This window comes from Cibotium barometz, chromosome 14 (genome assembly GCF_041138505.1).
Source record: "Cibotium barometz isolate CiBa-2024 chromosome 14, ASM4113850v1, whole genome shotgun sequence".
NCBI lineage: Eukaryota > Viridiplantae > Streptophyta > Polypodiopsida > Cyatheales > Cibotiaceae > Cibotium > Cibotium barometz.
Window position 1 is genome coordinate 50344924 of NC_141059.1, and position 22163 is coordinate 50367086.

Here is a 22163-nt window from a genome sequence, read left to right on the forward strand (position 1 = left end):
TGCTCTATGCTACCTCCTACAGTAAACTGCTAATCTCGCCAAGGCCTGCATCCAAGGTGCTTGCAGGCAGAACCTCATAGAAAATCCAGCCCCTCCCATATCTACCCTATCCTACTGCATATCTCAGTGTCCTCTATGAGGTTTTCAGGGATCCTAGTGCTCAAGTGCTTATCCTGCCTCCAGGGATCCTCAAGCGACATGATAACCAGAGCATGATCGGAGAAAGTAGTGCCTACCAAGATACCAATCATGCCCCCAGACCGCAAGCCCACTCATCCACATAGGGTCTTGTCCCCTAAGAGCCACGATCAACTCCTCCCAAGCAAAGTACTATGAGCCAAAAACTCTAGCCATGCCTCCTCCGAGTCTATCCTCTAGACTCTATCATGTTGAAGTTCCCACCCATGCACCAAAAGTCGGCCTGTGGAAGGGATTGGCTCTGTCTGCAGCAGCAGTGTTCGGAGCATATACATTTAGAAAGCCAACACAATCCTCGCCAATCCTAATGATAATCCACTGAGCCCGACTACGGTCAATGATGCCTGAGCCAACTACTGCCGGTAAGAGCTCTTCGATGACAGAAATACAACCCCCCCACCTCCCTGTGTCCCGGAGGGGCCAAAAGAGGGCGGTGACTCTTGCTTGGTAAAATCTTTCCGTAGAGCGGCAAGTACGTCCGTGTACATGTATGGCCCATGGAGCCTGACATGATGAAATTCTTTGGGACTAGCTATCTTGGAGATCTTTTGTAATTATGTTCTGGGAAGGTTCCGGAAGGATCATGAGCCCTGGACATTTTATCGGATACAACTGGGCAGATGGGTGTTTCTTCCAATCTAGCTACACTCGTGTGTGCATGACTTTGATTTTATCTTTGGATGACTTGTTTTGTTTGCCTGGACAATGCCTAAGATTTCTGCTTAAGTTGTCCATGGGGCCGAGGACGCCTGGGCACCCTGTAGACATGTATGTGCACACCTGTTTGGGACTGACAGGTGGTCTACATGTGTTTCGCAGGTGGTAAGTACTCCCAAAAACTCAATTTACAACTTTATGAGTTGACATGCTAATAATTATTGATGCAGGTTCACACTCACTTATAAGTGGCCGGACAACTTATAAGTGAGTACACATTGAGCAGGACTTATTTAATACACGTGGCGGTGGGCCTCCTTCAAGTAGGTGCCCCCTTCTAGACCTAAAAAGCACACGTGGGGGCTAAAACTGGCGGAGGATCTCTAATCTTGAGTAAGACTCCAGTTTTATGTGTGGCGCCTGCTTTTCCGGGTGCATGGGAGCTGGTCGACTGCTTCTACAGGCTGTTTACAGCCTTCTACCACGACAAAAATCTAACAGGTGCATGGGAAGTGCTAGCCGACCCCTTCTGCATGTTCTCCACTGCTGGCCAGCTGATTTCCAGCTTGAACAGAGGCTGGACAGAGGATAAAAACAGGGAGGAAGAGCTGGTTGAGGGCATCTGGACAGTTTTCTTTGTGACTGGGGGCTTGCAGGCTTGTGTACAACTGCTGGTCAAGTTCTTCTGAAGCTACTAAGGGCTGGTTGACTGCTGAAAACAGCCTTTGAGGGCTGGCCAACTTGCTCTATGAGCCAGACAGGACGAAGACGATGATGTTGATTTGTCCCAGGCTGATGTGGGAGTGCTATGGGCTGTCCATAGTTGTCCTGCATGTGCTTGATGCCGGGAATGCTCACTTGTGCTGAGAATTGTCAGCAAATTCAGTTTATGTTATGTTTTCTTGTTTTCATATTGTATTGGAAGAAACAAGTGCAGCCAATGGTGAACCCTGGGCACCCGCAAAGTTGTATTGGAAGCAGACTCCTTTTTGGTAATCTAACCATAAAGAGGGGGGGGGGGGGAAGGTGGTTCAGCCCATCTTTTGGCCCCTAGTGTGGTGTACTGTGCAGGTTTGTCATCTTGTTTTATCTGGCAAGCTTATGTGTATTTTCAGATTTCATGATTGATTAGATTTTCCGTGTACAATTGCCCTTCCGTTTTACAGTCTGAGCTTAGGAGTAAGTATAATCTGAGCTCCACTTGTAATAATGCACGTATCTGTAGGAGGAAGGAAGGGGTACTGCTACTGAGATATGAAGGAACACAAAAAGCAACACCTCCAAGCTGGAGGACACCACCTCCTCGTCCTAATCTCTGTGACCTGAACCTCCCAACTCCATCCAAGCCAAGGGCCAAAGATGGGTAAGCACGTCGGTGATGCGAAGATCATGTAGATGATGAGAGAGCTCATTTGCCTGCCCCTGATTGGCAGCAAATGTTGACTCTGTGTCCCAATCTATCCCCGGGGCTGCACTCAAGGGGAAGGAGAAGATCGTCGCGCCATTGTCTGACGTGGAGGGCCTGGAGTGATGAAAAACCACACAAATCTGAATGGGAGCCATCATCTCCTCGAAGATGCTAGTTCCTTTGACAAGGAGACACACTTGAAATATTCATGATCTCAAAAGATCGATAAGTTCAGAAATTGTAATCCATTGGCTTCCCCAGGACCCTTGAGGCTTGGGGGGGGCACCTGGCGACTCAAGCGGAAGAGCCCTCACCGCGGAGGCGGTGATGGTCATCTCTACCAGCTCCGAGATGCGATGAATCAAGCGGCGGATTGAACTCACCAGCTACCTCTCCTCCAGGTCGGAGATGAAGGTGCGGGGAAGGAAGGGAGGGGTGGGAGGGGGGCAAACAGGGATGGGGAAGCTGCGTGGAGGGAGAGGGAATCGGATGGGAGGAAACCTCTAGAGAGGAAGGGTGTGAGGAGGGGTCCACCGAAGGCTCGGTAGGGCCAGTAGGCCTCACTGGAATATGGGAACCTGGAGAGGAATCTCAGCGGGGTAACGGCCTCCAAACCGAGAGGGCCGAATGTGGGTTCCTCAAGGTAACTTTGGGGGGGGGAGGGGCAATCGCCATCGGGTGACTGCTGCGATAAATGCTCAAAACAGTTCTCTGACAAAACCGTGTCCTCCTATGCATTGCTAGGCTGGCGCGCTTGGTGGCGCCCCTTAACTCTGGAGGTCTACTGGCGGCTTCGTCGCGGGCCAACTATCTACCACTCTCCGGCATCAGTGTCGGCCACGGCCGAATCTTGGTGCTTAGCTGCCTAAGGGCGAGCTTCCCTCCCACTCAAGAGAATCTAAGCTAGGACATGGAAGGGCCACTGGGGGCAACCTCCTGGACTGTCGACGAGGACAAGCCCTAGCGAGTTGCCCCATCTACTTGCATATGAAGCATTGCCTTGGAAGGCCAAAGTACTTGACTCTCTGCAAAATAGGGGCTCCCCGGAGGCAAGGAAGAGATATGGCGTGCGGCACTATCTCCAAAGAGGCTATGCAGATGCAAAGGGATGGAATCCCGACTACCGAAGCGAGAGGTGGAGGGGGATTCCATCACTCCTGATAGCACCACCTATCACCTGGAAAGGAGGAAGGTATTCCTTCCTAAGGCGCGGGAAGTAGAAAGCGTAAAACACTAGCCAGAGGGTCGGATGCTGGGTCGAAGCAAGGCTCAACATGTTTGGCAGCGAATTCTCCTCATTTTCACAATGGACAGGACCTTGACCCGTATCATTTCATGGGGCACTATCGCTCAGGCCACAGAGACTCAGGTTGTCATGGCTTATGAGCCCCCAGCCCCATCTTCTGATCACTCGACTCCGGGCTCGTGCTAGAGATGGGAGATTTTGTGGTAGCATCGTAGCCTGGCACATATGGAGAGCTCGATGCAACGAAGCCATCGACGGCACCCATACTCCGCTTGCGGAGTCCATCAGGAGCACTTGGCTCGATATCATTCATACCCTCCATGATCAGTGGGGGAAGCTGCAAGGTGACTCTGACCGCATGCGGAAGCGGCGAGAAGCTTTCTAAGCTGTGAATGCTGCCCTGCACTATGCTCCACAGTAAGAGTGATCAAGAGAGATCACGATGGCAAAGATGAACTGCAATGCCAATGGGAAGCAAGCACTATATGACGGGGAAAAGGAGAATCCCCAATGTCACAGTGCTAATGCTAGAGCACAGTAGTACATAAACGCATCACCTGAAATGCATTTCAAAGATCATGTGACATCAATTGCATCAAATCAAGAGGCATCGCATAATACCCCCCTGAAGGCAAGCATCCAAATGCCAAGCTGAACTGCATGTAATCCATATCAATGACAACAAGAGAGCCAAGCATAGCTCTGTAACTGCACCAGTGATAAGCATAAGAAGTGGTAGCAGATATACGCATGTGTAAAGGCAACACGATCCAGAAGTCATGCTTGTGAGACATGCAATGTAAACTGCAAGAGAGAAACTCATCAATGGAGGATCCGATGAGGAAAAAATCAGCAATGGTAGGGTTGATAAAAGTAAAAATTCAGCAATGGGAAAAGCTGAAAATCGGGAGAAAAAGTGGGGGCTCGGGGCGGGCATCAAACAATGCTATGAGAGGATGGGTAAACTCTTAGTGATGCCATGATCAGTGGCATGTATGGCAAGTGTAAAGATGCATAATCCCACAATGAATAATATACATGTGACATGTCAAAACGATGAGGGCAAGCCAACACTGGCCAAGTGTGTAAAAGGCACTCCCAGTAAACATCACATGTGAGAAAGTGACAATGTCAAAACTGTAGAAACAATCCCGCTGCAAGGGTAAAGAGCATAAAAGGCATCTCCAGTAGCATAGACAGACATAAGGGTCAACAAGCATAAGTGACCATGAGGCATCACCAACTGCATGTGGGCAAGTAAAATCAATGACAACAAGAGAGCCAAGCATAGCTCTGTAACTGCACCAGTGATAAGCATAAGAAGTGGTAGCAGATATACGCATGTGTAAAGGCAACAGGATCCAGAAGTCATGCCTGTGAGACATGCAATGTAAGCTGCAAGAGAGAAACTCATCAATGGAGGATCCGATGAGGAAAAAATCAGCAATGGTAGGGTTGATAAAAGTAAAAATTCAGCAATGGGAAAAGCTGAAAATCGGGAGAAAAGTGGGGGCTCGGGTCGGGCATCAACCAATGCTATGAGAGGATGGGTAAACTCTCAGTGATGCCATGATCAATGGCATGTATGGCAAGTGTAAAGATGCATAATCCCACAATGAATAATATACATGTGACATGTCAAAACCATGAGGGCAAGCCAACACTGGCCAAGTGTGTAAAAGGCAGTCCCAGTAAACATCACATGTGAGAAAGTGACAATGTCAACACTGTAGAAACAATCCCGCTGCAAGGGTAAACAGCATAAAAGGCATCTCCAGTAGACATCACATAAGAGAAAGCATCTAGCATAGACAGGCATAAGGATCAACAACCATAAGTGACCATGAGGCATCACCAACTGCATGTGGGCAAGTAAAATCCCTCCCCACCCCCCCCCCCCCCCCTTCTGAAATGCATCTGCTAGACAATGCATACCAAGAAGTACTGACTATAGGGCATAGTCATCAAAAGCAACGGCATCAGAAGACATCTCTGCAGGTGATGAAGATGTAAGGGTCAAGGCTAATACATGTGTAGCCAAATTGGCCTGATCTGCACTTGTGGAAGAAGATGCCAACTTCTTCTTTTTTTCACTGTCAATATGCTTCCTACAACGCTTTTACTTTTCAGGCTTGTCCTCTGTCTTGGGAGGATCTGATGGGCTAGGTTTAGGCCCAGATCGATTCCCACGAAAGGGAGCAACTATTGCTGACTCAGCAGACATCATATTGTTCCTATTGGAACAAGATTGCTCTTCACTGAGCAAGAGAGTCACAAGGTTGTCAAAAGTGACTGCATTAGGTGCATTGCCAGCCAACAACCGTAGAGTGGTGCCAAATGTCTGATAAGAGTCGGGCCATCTGTCAAGACCTCATCAATGTTAATGAGCTACTCTCGTAGTTCTTTCACATGCGTATGGTACTAATCGATAGAGTCACCTTCAAGCACGCGGTCAGTCTCAAGCTTGTCCCAAAGGTAAGCTACACAAGCCTCATTGCGACCTGAGTACGCCGCCAAGGTATCCCAAGCACCCTTTGCAGTGGTGCAAAAACGAATGTGCGGAATGATATGCCTGCGGCACGATGAGAGCAATCAACGCATGGGCCTGAGCATCCCTAGCATCCCAAGTACGCTGCTTCTGAGTAGGAGGAGGACGAGGAGGTGGACCTGCAGGAGGGTGAGTGGGAATCACTTCACCTTCCGCTGGAGCAGGTGCAAGAGAACGCTCCTCAGTGCCATCCACATATAGCCATACATTCTTGGCAACCAATACATGATGCATCATATAAGCTCACATAGGGTAGTTATCCCCATTGAGCTTGTTCTCTTGAGATAGCATTCCAAAGAGGTCATTATTACTGTTGGCCATGATAACACAGCAAATCTGTCACAAGTCACCACGAGTAGGCAATGCCCAGCAAAACCGTAAGAATGTGGAAGATAAATAGCAGGATAATCAATAAACTGAAAGGAAACTCCTTCACCACGAGAAATATATATGCTTGTTCCAAATCTGCAAGTGTACTCCACGATGATGCAAATCTGTCAAAGTGTCCACAATGGCATACATATACGGTAGAAAACCACAAATGTATACATGTGCCGTGAAAAACACGATCAGCTGACACCTATAAGAGCTGCAAGTGCTCAAATCCTGGCAAAATCAAAGGTAAATTGATCGAATGCTGCAAAAATGGGCTCAATGTAGAAAAGCTCAATTTTTAGGCAGCCAATTCGACCAAATCTGAATCGGATCTAAATCTGCTAAAGCAATTGTCACTTGTAACAAATGCTATAATGCCCAAAAAATTGGGAGAAATGCCCAAATGCCAAGTAAATAAGTCTATAACACCCAAAATGCCTGCAAATAGTGTCAATTTCTGCAAATAGTGCCAATTCCTGAAAATAGTGCCAATTTCTATAAAATCCCTAAATTTCTAGTGCAATTATGCACCAAATCCGCTGAAATCAATGCCAATGTGTGCCAGTGTTGCAATTGCAGGCTCAATGGTGAAAAGCCCCAAATTTCAATGGACAAAATGTGCAATTTCAAGTCAAAAACTACCAAATCCCACAAAGTTAACTTGTAAACCTGTATGGGTTTGAAATTTCTGAAAAGTTTCAAATACCTCAAATTTTGCAGTGTGCAGATACACTTGCAAGACGAACAGCAGTTGTAGATACTATTAGCGGTGCAGATCTGTATGGATGGGTAGCTAGGCGGATGCCTCTATGGCAACACAGCAACGAATGGTACAGTTGGGCTGTACAATGGCACGTTGCAATCGAAGAGGCGGCACAGAGCAAAACGAGTAAAGAGGCGACGCAGATCTGGGGTAGGACGGCGCAGATCTGGGACAAGGCGACGCAAATCTGGGGTGGCGAAGGTACAATCGACGAGCAGCGCGATGGCGGCAACGGCGGCACAAGTACAGTCGGCGACGACGCATGGCGCAAGTACAATCGGGCAACGGCGATGACGGCGATGACGCAAGTACAGTCAGCAACGGCTCTAGTACAAGGCGGCAGGTTGTACAGTAGCAAAGCAGCGCGCACAGCAACATATGGTCGGGCTGTTGTAGCAAGTACCAAACAGTCGAGCAGTACAAGTCGCCAGCAGCAGGGGAGAGAAAACACGACTATTTTTTTTTTCTTTTTTCTTTTTTTAAAGAGAGAAATGAAATGAAATGAAATGTTATATTAACGTCTTCAAAAGGCCATAATGACCTATGAGACCAAAAGTTACATCATGGTGGATCTGATACAATGTCTGGATAAAAAAACCCAGAAAATGAAAAAATAAAGATGATACTACTGGCACCTAAAAAATGAAACTGGAACTGGAAGGTACACTATGGAGGTACCTCCATCTCATAATATGTGCCGCATCGGACACTGGCGGATCTCCTCAATATCCTGTGTGGTCAGCACCCTGACTGGGTGTCTCGCATGCCTCGCAAGAATAATCCGAATCTGCCGCTGCAACATCCGTCTATGCTGGGATGCCCTCCTCCGTGGTCGTGGGCGTCTGGACCACCCAAGCTCAATCGCACGATCAATCAGTGTACCTCTGGTGTGGGCGGTATCCATGTCCTGCTGCTGCTGTGGTCCATCTGGCGCAGTGATGGCCGGACTAAAGAAGTCTGTAATGTGCCTCTGAGTCTGGCTCTCTGTGCGCCTAAGCAGGCTATCTCTATGTCTCCGTAGCTCAAGCAAGAACAATCCCAAACACCTCTGGTCCTGGTACCCCATGACTCTGGAAAGTGGTCCAAAACCCTCTCTGAATAAACAGTGGAAACGACCACGTATCTCATAGTATGCAGTACAATGGCATATATAATGCAGCTCTGTCTCTGGCTCCCCATGGCATACTCGGCATATCCTGGCCTCAGCTGGTATACCTCTATATCGGCCAATCTCAATCTCAAGCTGGTGTGAGGATGTGCGAATCTGACCAATAGCACATCGTACTGCATGAGACAAGTGTACATCCATGTAACTGGGTCTGATCACAAAACCATCTGCTGTGAGCTGAAGAAAATGTTCTCTGTAGAAAGCCATCTTCGTGCCCAGCTCCTCAGTCGGCTGTATCCATGTCCTCCTAATGTCCAGCTGAACTAAATCCTGACGGATGAGTCTGGTAATCTCTGTCCGTGTAAGAGTGAGAGAGGGTGCCTCCAGAGAATACTGGAAGGGAGGCAATCTGTCCATGCTAAAACCATGTGCCTGGAACCAAGATGTCATCTGTCCATACCAACAAGCCGTGTCTCCCTGTAAAGCTAACTGTCGGGAGGACTCCAGGGCGAGGCGTGCATATCTGTCTCGGGGGAGATCCCACAAGCCATGTATGTAGGAGACTGATCTCGTAAGAGCCTCAATCACCAGAGGGGCAGCCGCCAGCTCTGCTCGAATAATCTCATGAGGTACCACAGCCTTGGCTCTAATAAGCCTAGCAATCATAGATACCAAAGGCCTCTCCATACCTCTCCACCCGCCTGCGCTGTGATGGCCCACTGAAGGTCCCCATATCTGCACTCCATAAAGCATCGCTGATGTCACTAGAGTGTCAAAAAGCCAGAGTTTTGTTCGAGGTTCCTGAAACTGAACCTGCGAACACATCCTCTCCAAACCACCCAGGGCTGCATGTGCTCTAGTCAATCTAGTCTCTGCTGCTCTCCTCATCGAAAACACTGGCCCACTAAATACTACCCCAAGATATGTATATGCATCTGTATACTCCACAATCTCCTGCCCATATGTAAATGTGGAAGCTGATCGCCGAACCCACTGTGGCGTGGTGTTAAACACCATAACCTTGGTTTTGCCAAGGTTGACAGACAATCCACTATCATGTGCAAACTCATGTAAAGCATCCAGATGACGCTGCATACCCTCAGGAGAGTCAGAGATCAACACAATATCATCAGCATATAACAATAGTGGGATCCATGTACCTGCTAGCTGGGCTCCTCTGTCCCCCAATCTCTCAATGTAGTCAGAAGCCTCATCCACATACATACCAAACAGTGAAGGAGATAACGGGCAACCTTGCTTCACTCCTATAGTGGAGTGAACCAAAGTAGAGACCCCCTCTGGGGTGCGTACCTGTCCTGCAACTGATCTGTATAAAGCCATAATTCCCCATATGAGCTCTGTGGGTACCCCCATCTCCTGTAATCGCCTCATCAATCTGGCTCTGGGCACTGTATCAAATGCTTTGCGGAAGTCCACAAAGCTACAATAAATCCGTCGCCCATGCGACCTGCCCTCCTCAATAATGGCCCGGAGAGTCAAGATGTGGTCAAGAGTAGAGAAACCTCTCCTGAACCCTGCCTGTCCCTCTGCTCGAATGCCAACTCTCTCTGCCCATCTACTCAACTGCTGCTCAAGAATGGATGCATACAATCGTGCTAGTGTGTGACCAATCATAATAGTGCGATAATTCCCTGGCTGCATAGGGTCCCCTGACTTGAAGATAGGCACGATGGTGGACCTACTCCAAGTCTCGGGTAAGCCTTCGCACATAGCACGATTGAACATCACTGCTAGAAGCTCTGCCAGCATGTCTCTCGCATGAATAAAGTGCTCAGCAACCAATCCATCGTGATCATATGCTCTCCCAGTCTTCATCCTATCAATGGCCTTCCTTACCATCTCTGCGGTAAAGAAAGTACATGTCTGTGGGCATGGTGCTGGCGGGTCAGGAAAAGGTGTCTGTCCAGGAACTGTATATAGAGATGCTGCATAACTACCCCAGACCTCTGTAGAAGTGATGGCCAAAGCAGGGGAGGACTCATGAAACAGACGCCAAGCCTCCCTCGAATCCTGGCTCAAGAATAGCTGGTATAATTCCTGCTCTAGCTGAGCAAGGAAGGCCCGCTTCTTCCTTCGCACAAGGCGTCGGAAGGCAATACGTGACTGTCGGTAAGTAGTGACTCCCAAAGCAACCTCCCGCTGCAGTCGGGCTCTGGTCTCTCTGCACTCCTCATCATACCAGCTGTTCTGGGGCATACATCTAGAATGCTGTCTCTGTCCAGGCTGAGTATGTGGATATGCCTCTCTCGCTGCATCATGTAAAGTCTCTGTCAGTATATGGGTCAACTCCTCCAAAGGTCTCCCTGGCTCCTCTGTGTACAGACGTCTATAAATCCCATCTGTGTAGACAGCATCAGTCTCTGAGGTAAAAGTATATCGAGTGTGATCTGCCCCTCGTGTCCTCTGAGCTGTGGTAAAGTGAAAAGAGATAGTCAATGTCAACAATGCATGATCCACTACTACCCCAATGGGCCGAGATCCAACTGTGAAGTCCTCAATGCATGAAACAAAGCTGGGCATAGCCATAACATAATCCACTGTGCTAGCACCATGTCTATGTGGAAAGCAAGTAAATCCAGCTGCTGACGGAAACCTCTGCAAGCCATTAAGTATGGCCAACCCATGCGCAGTCCCCATATCTACCAAATGTCTCCCATACTCTGTGCACTCCACATCCTGTGAGCTTCTGTCTAATCCCATATCCAGAGTGTCCAACTCTCTCAGCATCTCCTCCGAGGTATCATAAAAGGCTGTCTGGCGGTTGCCCGTCCGGGCATTAAAGTCCCCTAACAGGATGATGTCTCCATCCCTAGAGAACTCCCATATGTCATCATCTAGCACAGAGAAAGGAGACTGCCCTCTAGGTGCTGCATATGTCGATGTACTAGGAGCAAAATAGCATATGGCAATATACAGGAATCTGCATGTGTCGGCCCTCAGTCTCACCCACATATATCTGGCCTGATCATCTCTCCGAACTATGTGTATAAGCGGTTGCAGCTCCTCCCTGAAAAGAACTACCACCCCTCCTGATCCTCTACTACTGTGTACCGATCTCGTCCCTACTCTGCAAGCTGTCTCCCATCTGTATCCAGTCACCTGTGGCATCATCTGACCAGGGGCCTGGTGAGTCTCCGAGTAGAAGACTATATCTCTATCTCTAAAGCTGTCCTCAAAGGCACCTACATCAAGTCTGAGGGATCCATTGCAGTTCCAGGCTGCCAGCTTTAATTTGGTCCCATAGGTCTCGCACCGTCATGTAGAGCGTCGCTCCACGATGACCACCCTCCCTTCTCTATAAAATGCTATCTTACCCTTTTCTCTTGCTGCTCTAATCTCTGGCATGACTTCCTTCATATGTGCAAGCTGTGAAAGAGTAAGATCATCACCAAGAAAAATGCCTGTATTCTTTAAAGTGGGTCGTCTCTTCAAGAACTCCTTCTTCGCCTCAATAGAAAGGAAGCGAAGTATGAGAGCTCTTTCCTTTGATGTTTCCCCGTTGCCTCCGCTTTTTTTGCCCACTCTCCAGGCTTTTGCGTGTGTCGGACTATCAATCCCCATCAACACCATAAGCTCTTTCACCTCCTCTTCAACTTTATCCCCGTCTTTAAGGCCGGTAATCCTCACATGCAAAGCACGTGTACGTCTTCGTTGTTCCTCTTCGTTGTTCCTCACAGAGAGAGAGAGTGTGGCATGTATGCACGATAGGCTGAAGCGGGAGGGAGAAGCTCAAGAGCAATGGGGGTTAACCCTAACCCTAGCAACACCCTGCTCTGATGTGTAACTCTAACCCTAAACCTAACCAAGCTCTCATACCAATGTTGGGTAGGAGGGCAGCTAGCCTGCACGCACACACACACAACCTCAAGCACAGAGAAAACGTGAGAGTGCTAGAAAAGATATACTCAATAATGATATGAAATGAAAGTATAAGTGAGTACTAAAAAGCCTAGGGCTAAGTGCCCAACACACATAAGTGTGTTCACACGGGGAAAAAAACATGTGTCCAGTCACAGGGAAAAAGTGCCCGTGAGTAAGCTAGGTTCACACCTGAACTAGCCGAGAGTGGACATGACCAAGAGTGGCGGCCTGGCCCTTTTCTCACAGAAAGAGGTGGTGATCCCACTTGGCATTACAGACCACCTTTGTGGTTATTCCCCTCCCCTCCCCCTGTATGAGATAGCCTTCTCCTCATAGAGCGGCCAGCCGAAGGAGAAGTGCATCTTTCTCCACCTTTTGATTCTTTGATCCCTGCCCCGTACATGGAAGCGAGTTTGTATCTAGCCCTTCGTGATTGTATTTAGCCCTTTGAGGTTCGTTTTTTTTAATAGGACCACGGGAAAAAGGAGATTGGGGGTGGTTGGTGGATGCAAATGGCTACTAATGCACTTTGAAGTTAGTGAATTGAGGACAAGGCGATAGGAAACATCAGGTACACTCCGTATTGTACAAATATGTAGAGTACTGATCAAGATCATTAGATACAAAGCCTTTTTCTCATTTAAAAAAGTGTGTATGTAAATTGCCTTTTTCTCATTTAAAAAAATGTGTACATAAATGATGTTATATTAGAAAGAATTCTGTACAGGCTTCAAGATTAGGCTACATGGATAAGGCTGCACAATAAGGTCTAAGACAAGTTGGGCATTTAAATGTGAGATGATTTTGCATCAAGTGTGCAGTACATAAAGTGTTGTGTCATGGAGTGTACTGCACCAATCAGGGGGCTCCATATGCAGCTGTGATCAAGGATGAGAATTTAAAAAAAGCAAGGTGCATGATGGGTATTATCTCTAAAGATACCATTTTGTTCGCGAAAAAAACTAATTTTTTTTTAAAGAAAACTATTTTTTTGTCGCAAACAAAACAACTTTTTGTTTGCGACAAAAACTAATTTTTCTAAAAGAAAATATGGTAAATCACAAACCCTTACATCATTGAATTCGGAAGCGCTTAGGTTTTTCTTCAGTTTCAAAGAGTCCTCCAAGACAGCTGTCTTCCCATCGCAGACAAGCTTGGAAGCAGCTGCAGCAAGCTCCTCCGAACTCTCGACTTGTGCCTGGAAGAAAACAAATAGTTAAGTACATATTACAGACTAATGTTTCTCCACTCAAAGGTCCTATTCCTTAACATATGGGCATGCTTGTGTGCATGCTCAGGTGACCGCTTTCGTGTGAAAATGAAGGGATATACATATATATCTTTTTTGGGAATCAAACTTTCTTTATAATCCAGGAAAAAATTTCTTGGAAATAATTTGAAAGTAAAAGTGTATCTGCGAAATCACAAGGATATAAAACAATACAAACATTGAATGGCTCAACTACATAGCCTAGCTTAACCCTCATATTGCCAAGTGCCATTAACATATGTAGCTTTGTTGTTCCCATGACACTCTAGCTAAGGGTAGTTTGTGAGACGATGGGCATTTTATTCCTCGTTTGAACAGGCCTCAATTACGCAACATGGTAATGGAGGTCTCCACTGGGAATACCTGGGAGTGGTGCCTTGGGATAACTTGTAGCTATTTGGCAGCCTAGCATACATAAGAAGTCAATGCATTGCACAAAAAAAAAGAAAGTAGAAAAGTGTCAGAAAACAGAAGAGAAAGTGGGAGAGCATGAATTACAGTAACCATGGAAGGCCACAGCCATTGGCCTTTCTTAGACAAGAGATTTCCTTGATGTTGAGTGACCCTCCTAGTAATTTCAGTTTTAGGTTAGATGGTAAGAAGTTGAGGAGAATATTTGAGAACTCCTTCACCTACACAGTGTATTGTCCCCCACATCTTAGAGATTGCGGATAGGCACAAGTCCCAGCGAAAAGACAAGTCTACCAGATATTCTGGGCATGTACACACAGACACAAGTCCTAGCGGAAACATCTAATCCCAAACATGACATTCCGGGCATGAACACATCAAGTCCCAGTGGAAGATCATGTCCATAGTATCACATGACACACGTTAATCCCATGCATAAGCATAAACCAACAGCCATGGACACTAGTCCAATGCATACAAAGTGAGACCTCGATTCCCAATATCTACTCGATGCGTTTGGGCCTGTTTCTTGCCCTTTGCCTTAGCACCCCGTGCACACACAAAAGCTATCTCATACAGAATTTGCGAAACGCAACCCTGATTAAAACGCAATAGAGCAAAAGACCTAGTAAAGGATGGAAAGTTGTGTGCATTGTTTTGATGCCAAGGCCTTTCTTATATATGGCCGAAAGGTTACAAGTGAAGAGTCATGTCCCGAATGCAAGGATGTACCTCTTAGATAAAATAGTTATGTCCTTTGATTAAGAGTTGTATCTCTTTGATGAGACATCTCCTTTCATGATGACCCATGTGAAAGGTTGTGACCCTTCACTAGTGTCTTCACATTAATTTCAATGATTAAGGCTTAAGAAAGGAGATTAGTCACACTCACTCAATTTTACATTTCCCCCCTCAAATTCGTATTTCTTCCAAATTTTCCCCCTGAATTCACATTTTGCCCGTTGATTTTACATTTCCTTTGGAAAATTCCCCTCAAATTTACTACCCCCCCCCCCAATTTTTTTTTTAAAAAAAACCCTTCATAATGACTATTCCTAGCCATTGTCATTTCCTAGTTTCAAGCCATTGTCATTTCTTAGAGGGCGTACATTGCTATTGCATGCCATTATGTTATAAATAGCCTCCAAAACCCCCTTATTCGCCTTCTCAAGATCCAAGTCATTGGAAACACATTGGAGGCCTTCTACAAGTTGAAAGACATTGGTACATCAGCACTTGTCAATGGGATAAGCCTTTTGTGGTAATTTGTGAAACTAATATTTATGCAATCCATGCAACTTTGCAACACAATGGGAAATCTTGTTGCATACACAGGCCAAAAGCTGCTTAATTACTGCAACTGTGACCAAAAAAAATAGCAATAATTCATTCTTTGAAGACTTGGAAGCATTTTACAGTGCCTAGTTTGTGGTAAAGACTGATTACCAAAGCCTGAAGTGGTTACAAATAATGTCAACAGCGCATTGGACCGAGGGACAATTCGCTGGAGTTGAATTTTCCAACAATATGGGGGCATGATTGAGCATGTACTCGGCAAAGAAATGGCACCACTGAAAGCTGAAAGCAATGGTGGTGCACTGCAAAGCGACAACTGAGTTCTGGGCAACACTACGCAAAGGCGGCCGCAGTGGCAGCTAGGGTGGTGGTGTGATCCGGCACTGCACAACGAGTGCAAGGCAGCACAGGGCATAGCAAGGGGGCGTAGAGTGGCATTGCTCAGGGAAACACATGGCAGGAAAGTGGCAGTCCTTAGAGGAGCAACCACTGCAGCCTGTACAACGATGGTGGCTGCGGCTGTACAGCAGTGGCATGCTGCACATTGCCTGGCTGAAGGTGGTACTTCGGTTCAGGTGTCAAGACCATGGCATTGCTTTAAGTACCCCGATGGAGAGAGATTTGATTCCTTCCGTATTGATGTGTCAGGGAGGATAGAGGTCCACATGCTTATAAAGGGGAATGCAGATGCTATTCCCTCCACGCTTTTCCACAGTGTTTTCTCCCATGAGCTTTTTCTTTAGATCTTAATGCATTATAAGACTCACATGCCATTAAAACACAACCATACTTACACCATGATGTAAGCTTCATACATTTAGAAGAAAGAAAATCACAGAAGTGGAAGGATCATGTATTTCATCTTCTTTCCTCTCTTCAAAGACTTGTGCATTGATCTCTTCACTAGTTTTGAGTAGAAGCATATACCTAGATGAATCCAAGAACATGCCCAAATCCAACTTATAAGGAAGTGCAATTTATAACATCGTGGTAGTCATCCACAAGACAATATACCATCACTCCATCATGCATAGTATGGACTAGATACCCTGACATCCCCACTAACATCATCAGTGCCAAATAGCGGGTGTAGAACTTGGTATCAATATATGCTCCCACACACACTCCCCCCCCCCACACGCAGACACACATACATAAGAGCATACATTCATACAAAGGTTTGTGTACCGAGTTTCTGTTCACAGCTCCAGAGATGCAAGGTAGACTCAACCATAATAAGGGATCATAACAAACAGAAAGAATTATTACAACAAAAAGGTAGTTGATAGGGCATATGCACCACTAAAGATAGAAAGAATTAACACAATATCAACTGGCCGCAACTTGGACGAAAACTTCACAACGTGAAATTTGTATGTCCGCATAAAGATATACCTAGATGAAATCCAGGATCTCTCTTCTTCTAAGCCGGATCCCACAAACCTAGCAATCTTCTTTTTCAAGTGTAGAACATACCCGGGCTTTTTGCTTTGCTTTTCTCAGCTTTTTCTGTTCCTTTGCTTTAGCTTTCCGCTTGGCCTCCTTCTCAGCCTGCCAACAACCAAAATCTTATGATCCTCAAGATAGATCTGTGCACTGATAAACACACTTATGCACAGTTTTTTTCATACTTTAAGTGTGTCAAAAATAAAAAAGAATACAAAATATTAAGCACAAGCAAGGACAAACTTAGGTGCAGGGGCAGCTAAGGCCGAAACATAATGCGGGTGAGATGCGTCCATGACGCAGATGATGCTCAGGTGAAAGCTCAAGATTGGCCTTTGTCTATCGCATGGACCTATGTACATTGTACACTTGGCGAAAACGATATCAGATTTAGATGTAATTGTCCATGACCCCCCCCCCCCCCCCCCAAAAAAAAAAAAAAAGAGGAGCTTGAGGTCTCCAAAGAAGGGACTGGTACATGTAACATGTAGGGCACAACCATATGATAGTGAAAGATGGTGATCTGAGTTCATGTGCAGCAAATAATGTGATCAGGCAGTAATCAAAGTGTGTGAGGAAACACACGAGGGTTTCAACGGTATGGAGGGAAACAGAGGACAAGCATATTGAGGATATGCATGATAAAGGATAGAGTTATTGGATAGTATGCAACACCAGAGTAGATGAAGATCATTGATTGTACTAAACTGTCTGCGTCAAAGGTGATGATGAAAATTTTAAAACACGCAGCAGAGATCACGAGCACATGGAGAGTCAAGATGGATCAACAATATGCCAGTAGCACCCATGGAAGGACTCAGTTGGAGCTATATAATAGGGAAGAGACATTGACCTCCACCTCCACAGTCTGCCACTATCCCTGGTGGTGGCAGCTACACCCTAAGTCCTAGCTCCTTACGCGAGTTTAAGCATCACAGGCCTGCAGGCACCAATGAGCATGGCAGCATTTGTGCTAAACAACAGAAGCCATATATTGAGGCGACTCTGAGAGCTGCTGGTGGAATGGCCACCGACAAGGATATCTCATTAGTCATGGGCGCAAAGCCTATGAAAAAGGGCCGACCCTCCTCATTCTCTGTCCCTCTGCTCTTTCACCTGCCCCACACTGGCCTATGTGGCCCCAACTATGCACTTTATCAGCAGATTAGTGGTCCATCTGTTGCAGCACATTCCAAGCTCTTGCCTCCTCCAGCCTTTATCCTGGATACCCAGTGCATGGTTGGAAAACCACACTAAAAGCATTTAGCAAATTCCTTCTTTTTCAAAGGTCTTACCAGCTTTGCTGCCTGTGCTGCTTCCATTTCATCTGTAAGGGCACTAGGCACATTCGCTGCATTCCAATCCCACATTTCCATGTGCTCCGCCATAAACTTGCGAAACACATTCCTTGTCTCTTTGTCAACTGCAACCGTGTAAGGTGTTCGGCCCCGGTCATCTCTTGCACATGGATTGGACCCTTTCTGCAACAACTCCAAAACCAGATCCACATGTCCCGACTTAGCTGCATCATGAAGAGAAGTTGATGTATTTCCTTCTTTTGCATCAGCTGCTCCAACATCAGTGCTGAGATTGCTTGGCTCTTCTGACAAAATTCCATCACAAAAAGGGGAATTTTGAGCGATACTGTGATCCACTCCATGCAGCTCCTTGCCTTTTCCATCCACACACAATCCTTCCAGAAGCTTCTTGTTGCTTGATTTTGATGAACTTGCTCCATCATCTAAAACCATGCACTCGAGTTTTTTAAAAGAGACAGTGGTTAATTCACTAAAAACCCGCTTAGCTTCCTTAAAAGTCGGCCGGCGAGTTGTGATCGGCACTTGGCAAACTCGGTCATCACTCCGATTTAAAGGCCCATCCTCTCCTCCAAACAAGGCATGGCTGTTTCTGGAAGGGGCATGTACAAAGATGCAAGAAGCTGCTTCAAGATAGACCTTCCAAGAGGCCAGTACATCCCTAATTTCCTGCATGCGCAAAAAAGTGCTCAGTTTTAAGTAAAATATTCTGTGAGCATTGCTATAGAAATGAAGAAAGAAAAAGACGAAAAAAGGAAATGGATAATGCATAACTTAGACCCACAAGCCATGCATAATTATATTTCACCCCCACAATAATACGGACAGATATATACATACAAACATTTACTTAATTATTTATCTTTATTACCTCTTGAAGGGCTATGTGTGTGTGTGTTCTCACACACACACACACACACACACACATATATATATATATGCATATGTGTGTGTACATGTACATACATATATATACACACACACATTTATATACATGTATGTATATGTGTGTGTGTATACATGTATGTATACGTGTGTGCGTGCACCCACACACATGTATGTGTGTGTGTGTGTGTGTGTGTGTGTACATTATATCTATACACACACACACACACACACATATATAAATATGTGTGTGTGTGTGCGTGTGTGTGTGTGTGTGTGTACATACATACATACATACATATGCAGGTATGTATGTGCATATACATATTACATATGCATATGTACATGTGTATGTATGTGCATATACATATACATATTACATATGCACATGTACATGTACATATATATATATATATATATATATATATATATATCCTTAAATGCTAGGCCACGAAGGGGGGTGACTTTGCAATCTCGATCTTGTTTCCCCGGTTGGTCTAAACCATCTGACCTATTCGTTTCACAAGAAAGCCGTACATATATATATATATATATATATATATATATATATATATAGGCATGTTGTTTTTGACATAAGTTTTCTGTTGACCACTTAAAATTGGGTGACAGCAGCTTTACCTCTTGTCTGCATAACTTAATTTACATTAACTGCTTTAGCATCAGATTTCTGGGCAGACATTGCAGGAGGTGGAATCGAATCTACCGGGGGTCGCAGAGCCAGATTTGGACAATCAGTAGAGTAGTGTCCAAACTTACCACAAAGGAAACAAGCTCTAGTAAATGCTCCCCATTTTAAAGCATAAAATCTTTCTCCCACATGCACTTCTCCTACATCAAATCCAAAGGATTCAAGAGTTGGCTTATCTGTGTCCTAAAGTACACAAAAGGCTTGTCACAGACCGCGGGGGGGGGGGGGGGGGGGGGATGGGATGCAGGGGGCGCAAATAACAGTTCCCAATTCATTCGCTATGTAAGGCAAAGCATTTCTATATAATGCCGAAAAGTCAACTACCTCCACCCAGACAGGGCACTGATGCCGCAGCAATGACTAATACTCAGTAGTGGGAGACCACGGGAGCACATGCACCATCTGTGTTCCATAAAACAAAGGGAACTTTCCAAAGAATCACTTTTTGATGTATGCAAGTTTCAAAATAACTTCATAGAAACCTCTAGCAGCATAGTAGATGCTTTCAACAGCTAATCCTTCCATTTGGCTGTTCAACCATTTGCCTACATCTTCAGCATCATTGCACGTTCCGAGAATTTCCTGACTTCCGGGAGGATCACATCCTTAGAAACCGCACATTTAATAGAGGACTTAGGCTTATCCCAATTGATCCTGCTTAATGCAAAGTCCTTGCGCAACACATCGTACAAAAACTGAGCATCAAGATCGAAAGCATGCAAGCCAAACTCCTTGAGATTCTTAGTATTAGAGCCATCCTGAGGCTTGTCAATTTTTCGAGCATAATGAAGGATTGAATCTGAGTCCGCCATGACGGCAAGAAAAGAACACACACACTCTCCCACAAGCACACACACACACAAGCCAAAAAACTAAAAAGAAACAGAGACCGAAATTTTTAAAAAAGGCAAACGACAAGCACGAGAGGATATGCAATGTGTCATGCAAGCATTACATTCGTTTGGGGAAGCAGCGAGGCTATTTATCAACTTTCAGAAGTCTACTTTGTTGCCCCTCAAACAAGCAAATCAGCATGCTTTCGTGTGGCCAGGAATTATATGCCAACCTCATGAGATAGTGCGCCATTTGGGTTATCCATTGGGTTGGAATTTTTCTTTTAAAGATGCCATAGATTGGGTTATGCAAAACTTCATGTGAAGCTGGATTACTGGCATTTATCAACATGGCCTTTCCATGTTCGCCTCAAAATTGTGCAATCAATTCTTATGGCATACATACGATTTTCCCTCCCACTTTTGTTCTGGGAAAAAAAGCAACTTGATTCTTTTATGGCTCAAGTGATGGAAGTCTTTGATGATCTCTGACATGTGTCGAAACTTTAAAGTTGCTCTTTTGGTAAATGGGAGCTCACTCCATGGGAGATATTGGTAGGTCATGTGACTAGCAAAATTGTGAAATGCCCTTATTCTACTCAACTGATTAAAGATTGTACAAAAGATTCTACAATATCTTCATTGGTCGGCCGGGCCCCCAGAGAGAGGAAATTTTCTACAACATGAACATCTACATTGGAATCAAGCATTTGATTGTCCACTTGCTTTCTGATCTCCAAGAAAGGCACACTTCCCATCCACAAAAGGGATTTACTTGTGTCAAGATGTCATCACTAATGAAGGAAGAGTAATGTCTTTTCTAGAAGCACAGCAACGTTGGCATTTGGACATGCATTGCAGACCAATCTGGACACTTATTAGAGAGTAGTTACAGCCATTTGGTCAATAGTGGGTGACCCTATGCCAATGAGGTGGTAGCTCAAGTGGTGAAGTGTTTGTCTTGGGACCGGGAGGTCCTAGGTTCAAATCCCCACTAGGTGCTCCCTCGACGGCATCGCCTACGGGCAAAAAAAAAAAAGGAAAAAAAAAGCATTTACGGGCGAGGAAATGCGCCTACGGGCAGTGAAAAAATGGTAACTATGGGAGGATCTTGGGCCTAAGGCCAGTCGGCAAACCGGGTGGGGGAAAAGTGGGTGACCCTATTGAAGGACGGATTGAAGACTGGACTTTGCAAAGATTGGATCATGGACCATTCCCTAAAGTCCCTTTATCACAGTTCATTGATTCTAGATTATATTGATTGATTCTCCCATAACCATGGTTTCCCGATTATGCTAATCATCTTTGGGGAATCAATCAAACCGCAAAATAGTGGAAGCAAAATTTCTAGTGCAACAATTTACCTCTGAAGCAAAAAGTTTTCATGTGGAGATGTATTCCTAGAGTATTCCCAGTTGGAGATTTTTAAAAAAACAGACATATTGCGTCTGCTAAATGCCCTTCTTGTCGGCATCAAAAAGAAACAGTGCGACATTCATTTTGGTGTTGTTCAAACAGTAGATCTTTTTTGTGAAGACTTTCCAGATTACTTGTGATATTTCTTGGGAACACTTTTTCCAGGAACTTTTGGATGTTTGGAACATATGCACAATGAATGGATAAACATGCTCTCTTTATTGCCTGGCTGTGATTTTGGGCACTATGGACTATATGGGTTGCTCGCAATTAGATGGTTTTCCATTCATTAAAGATTGATAAGTACTCCTACTTCCGTCAATCTTTACAACAATCTTGGCACGACAACTATCAGCTACAACAAATTGATCAAGCTCAGTTTGAATTGTTTTTTCA

At 45.4% G+C, this 22163-nt stretch overlaps 1 protein-coding gene across 2 annotated transcripts in view; it reads right to left on the minus strand.

Annotated features, from left to right (window-relative positions):
• LOC147632145 (zinc finger protein-like protein) overlaps nt 1-22163 on the minus strand; it is an 87238-nt gene that overhangs the window by 25428 nt on the left and 39647 nt on the right. Inside the window, exons 4-6 of one of the 2 annotated variants that reach the window (XM_086808779.1) lie at nt 17904-18593; nt 16639-16713; nt 13258-13383 (exon numbers count right to left, since the gene is read on the minus strand). In XM_086808779.1, the coding sequence (XP_086664905.1) occupies nt 13258-13383; nt 16639-16713; nt 17904-18593 (891 nt within the window). Of the gene's footprint in view, nt 1-13257; nt 13384-16638; nt 16714-17461; nt 17830-17903; nt 18594-22163 lie in introns of those variants that run through there. The other variant, XM_086808781.1, reaches the window with a different exon arrangement.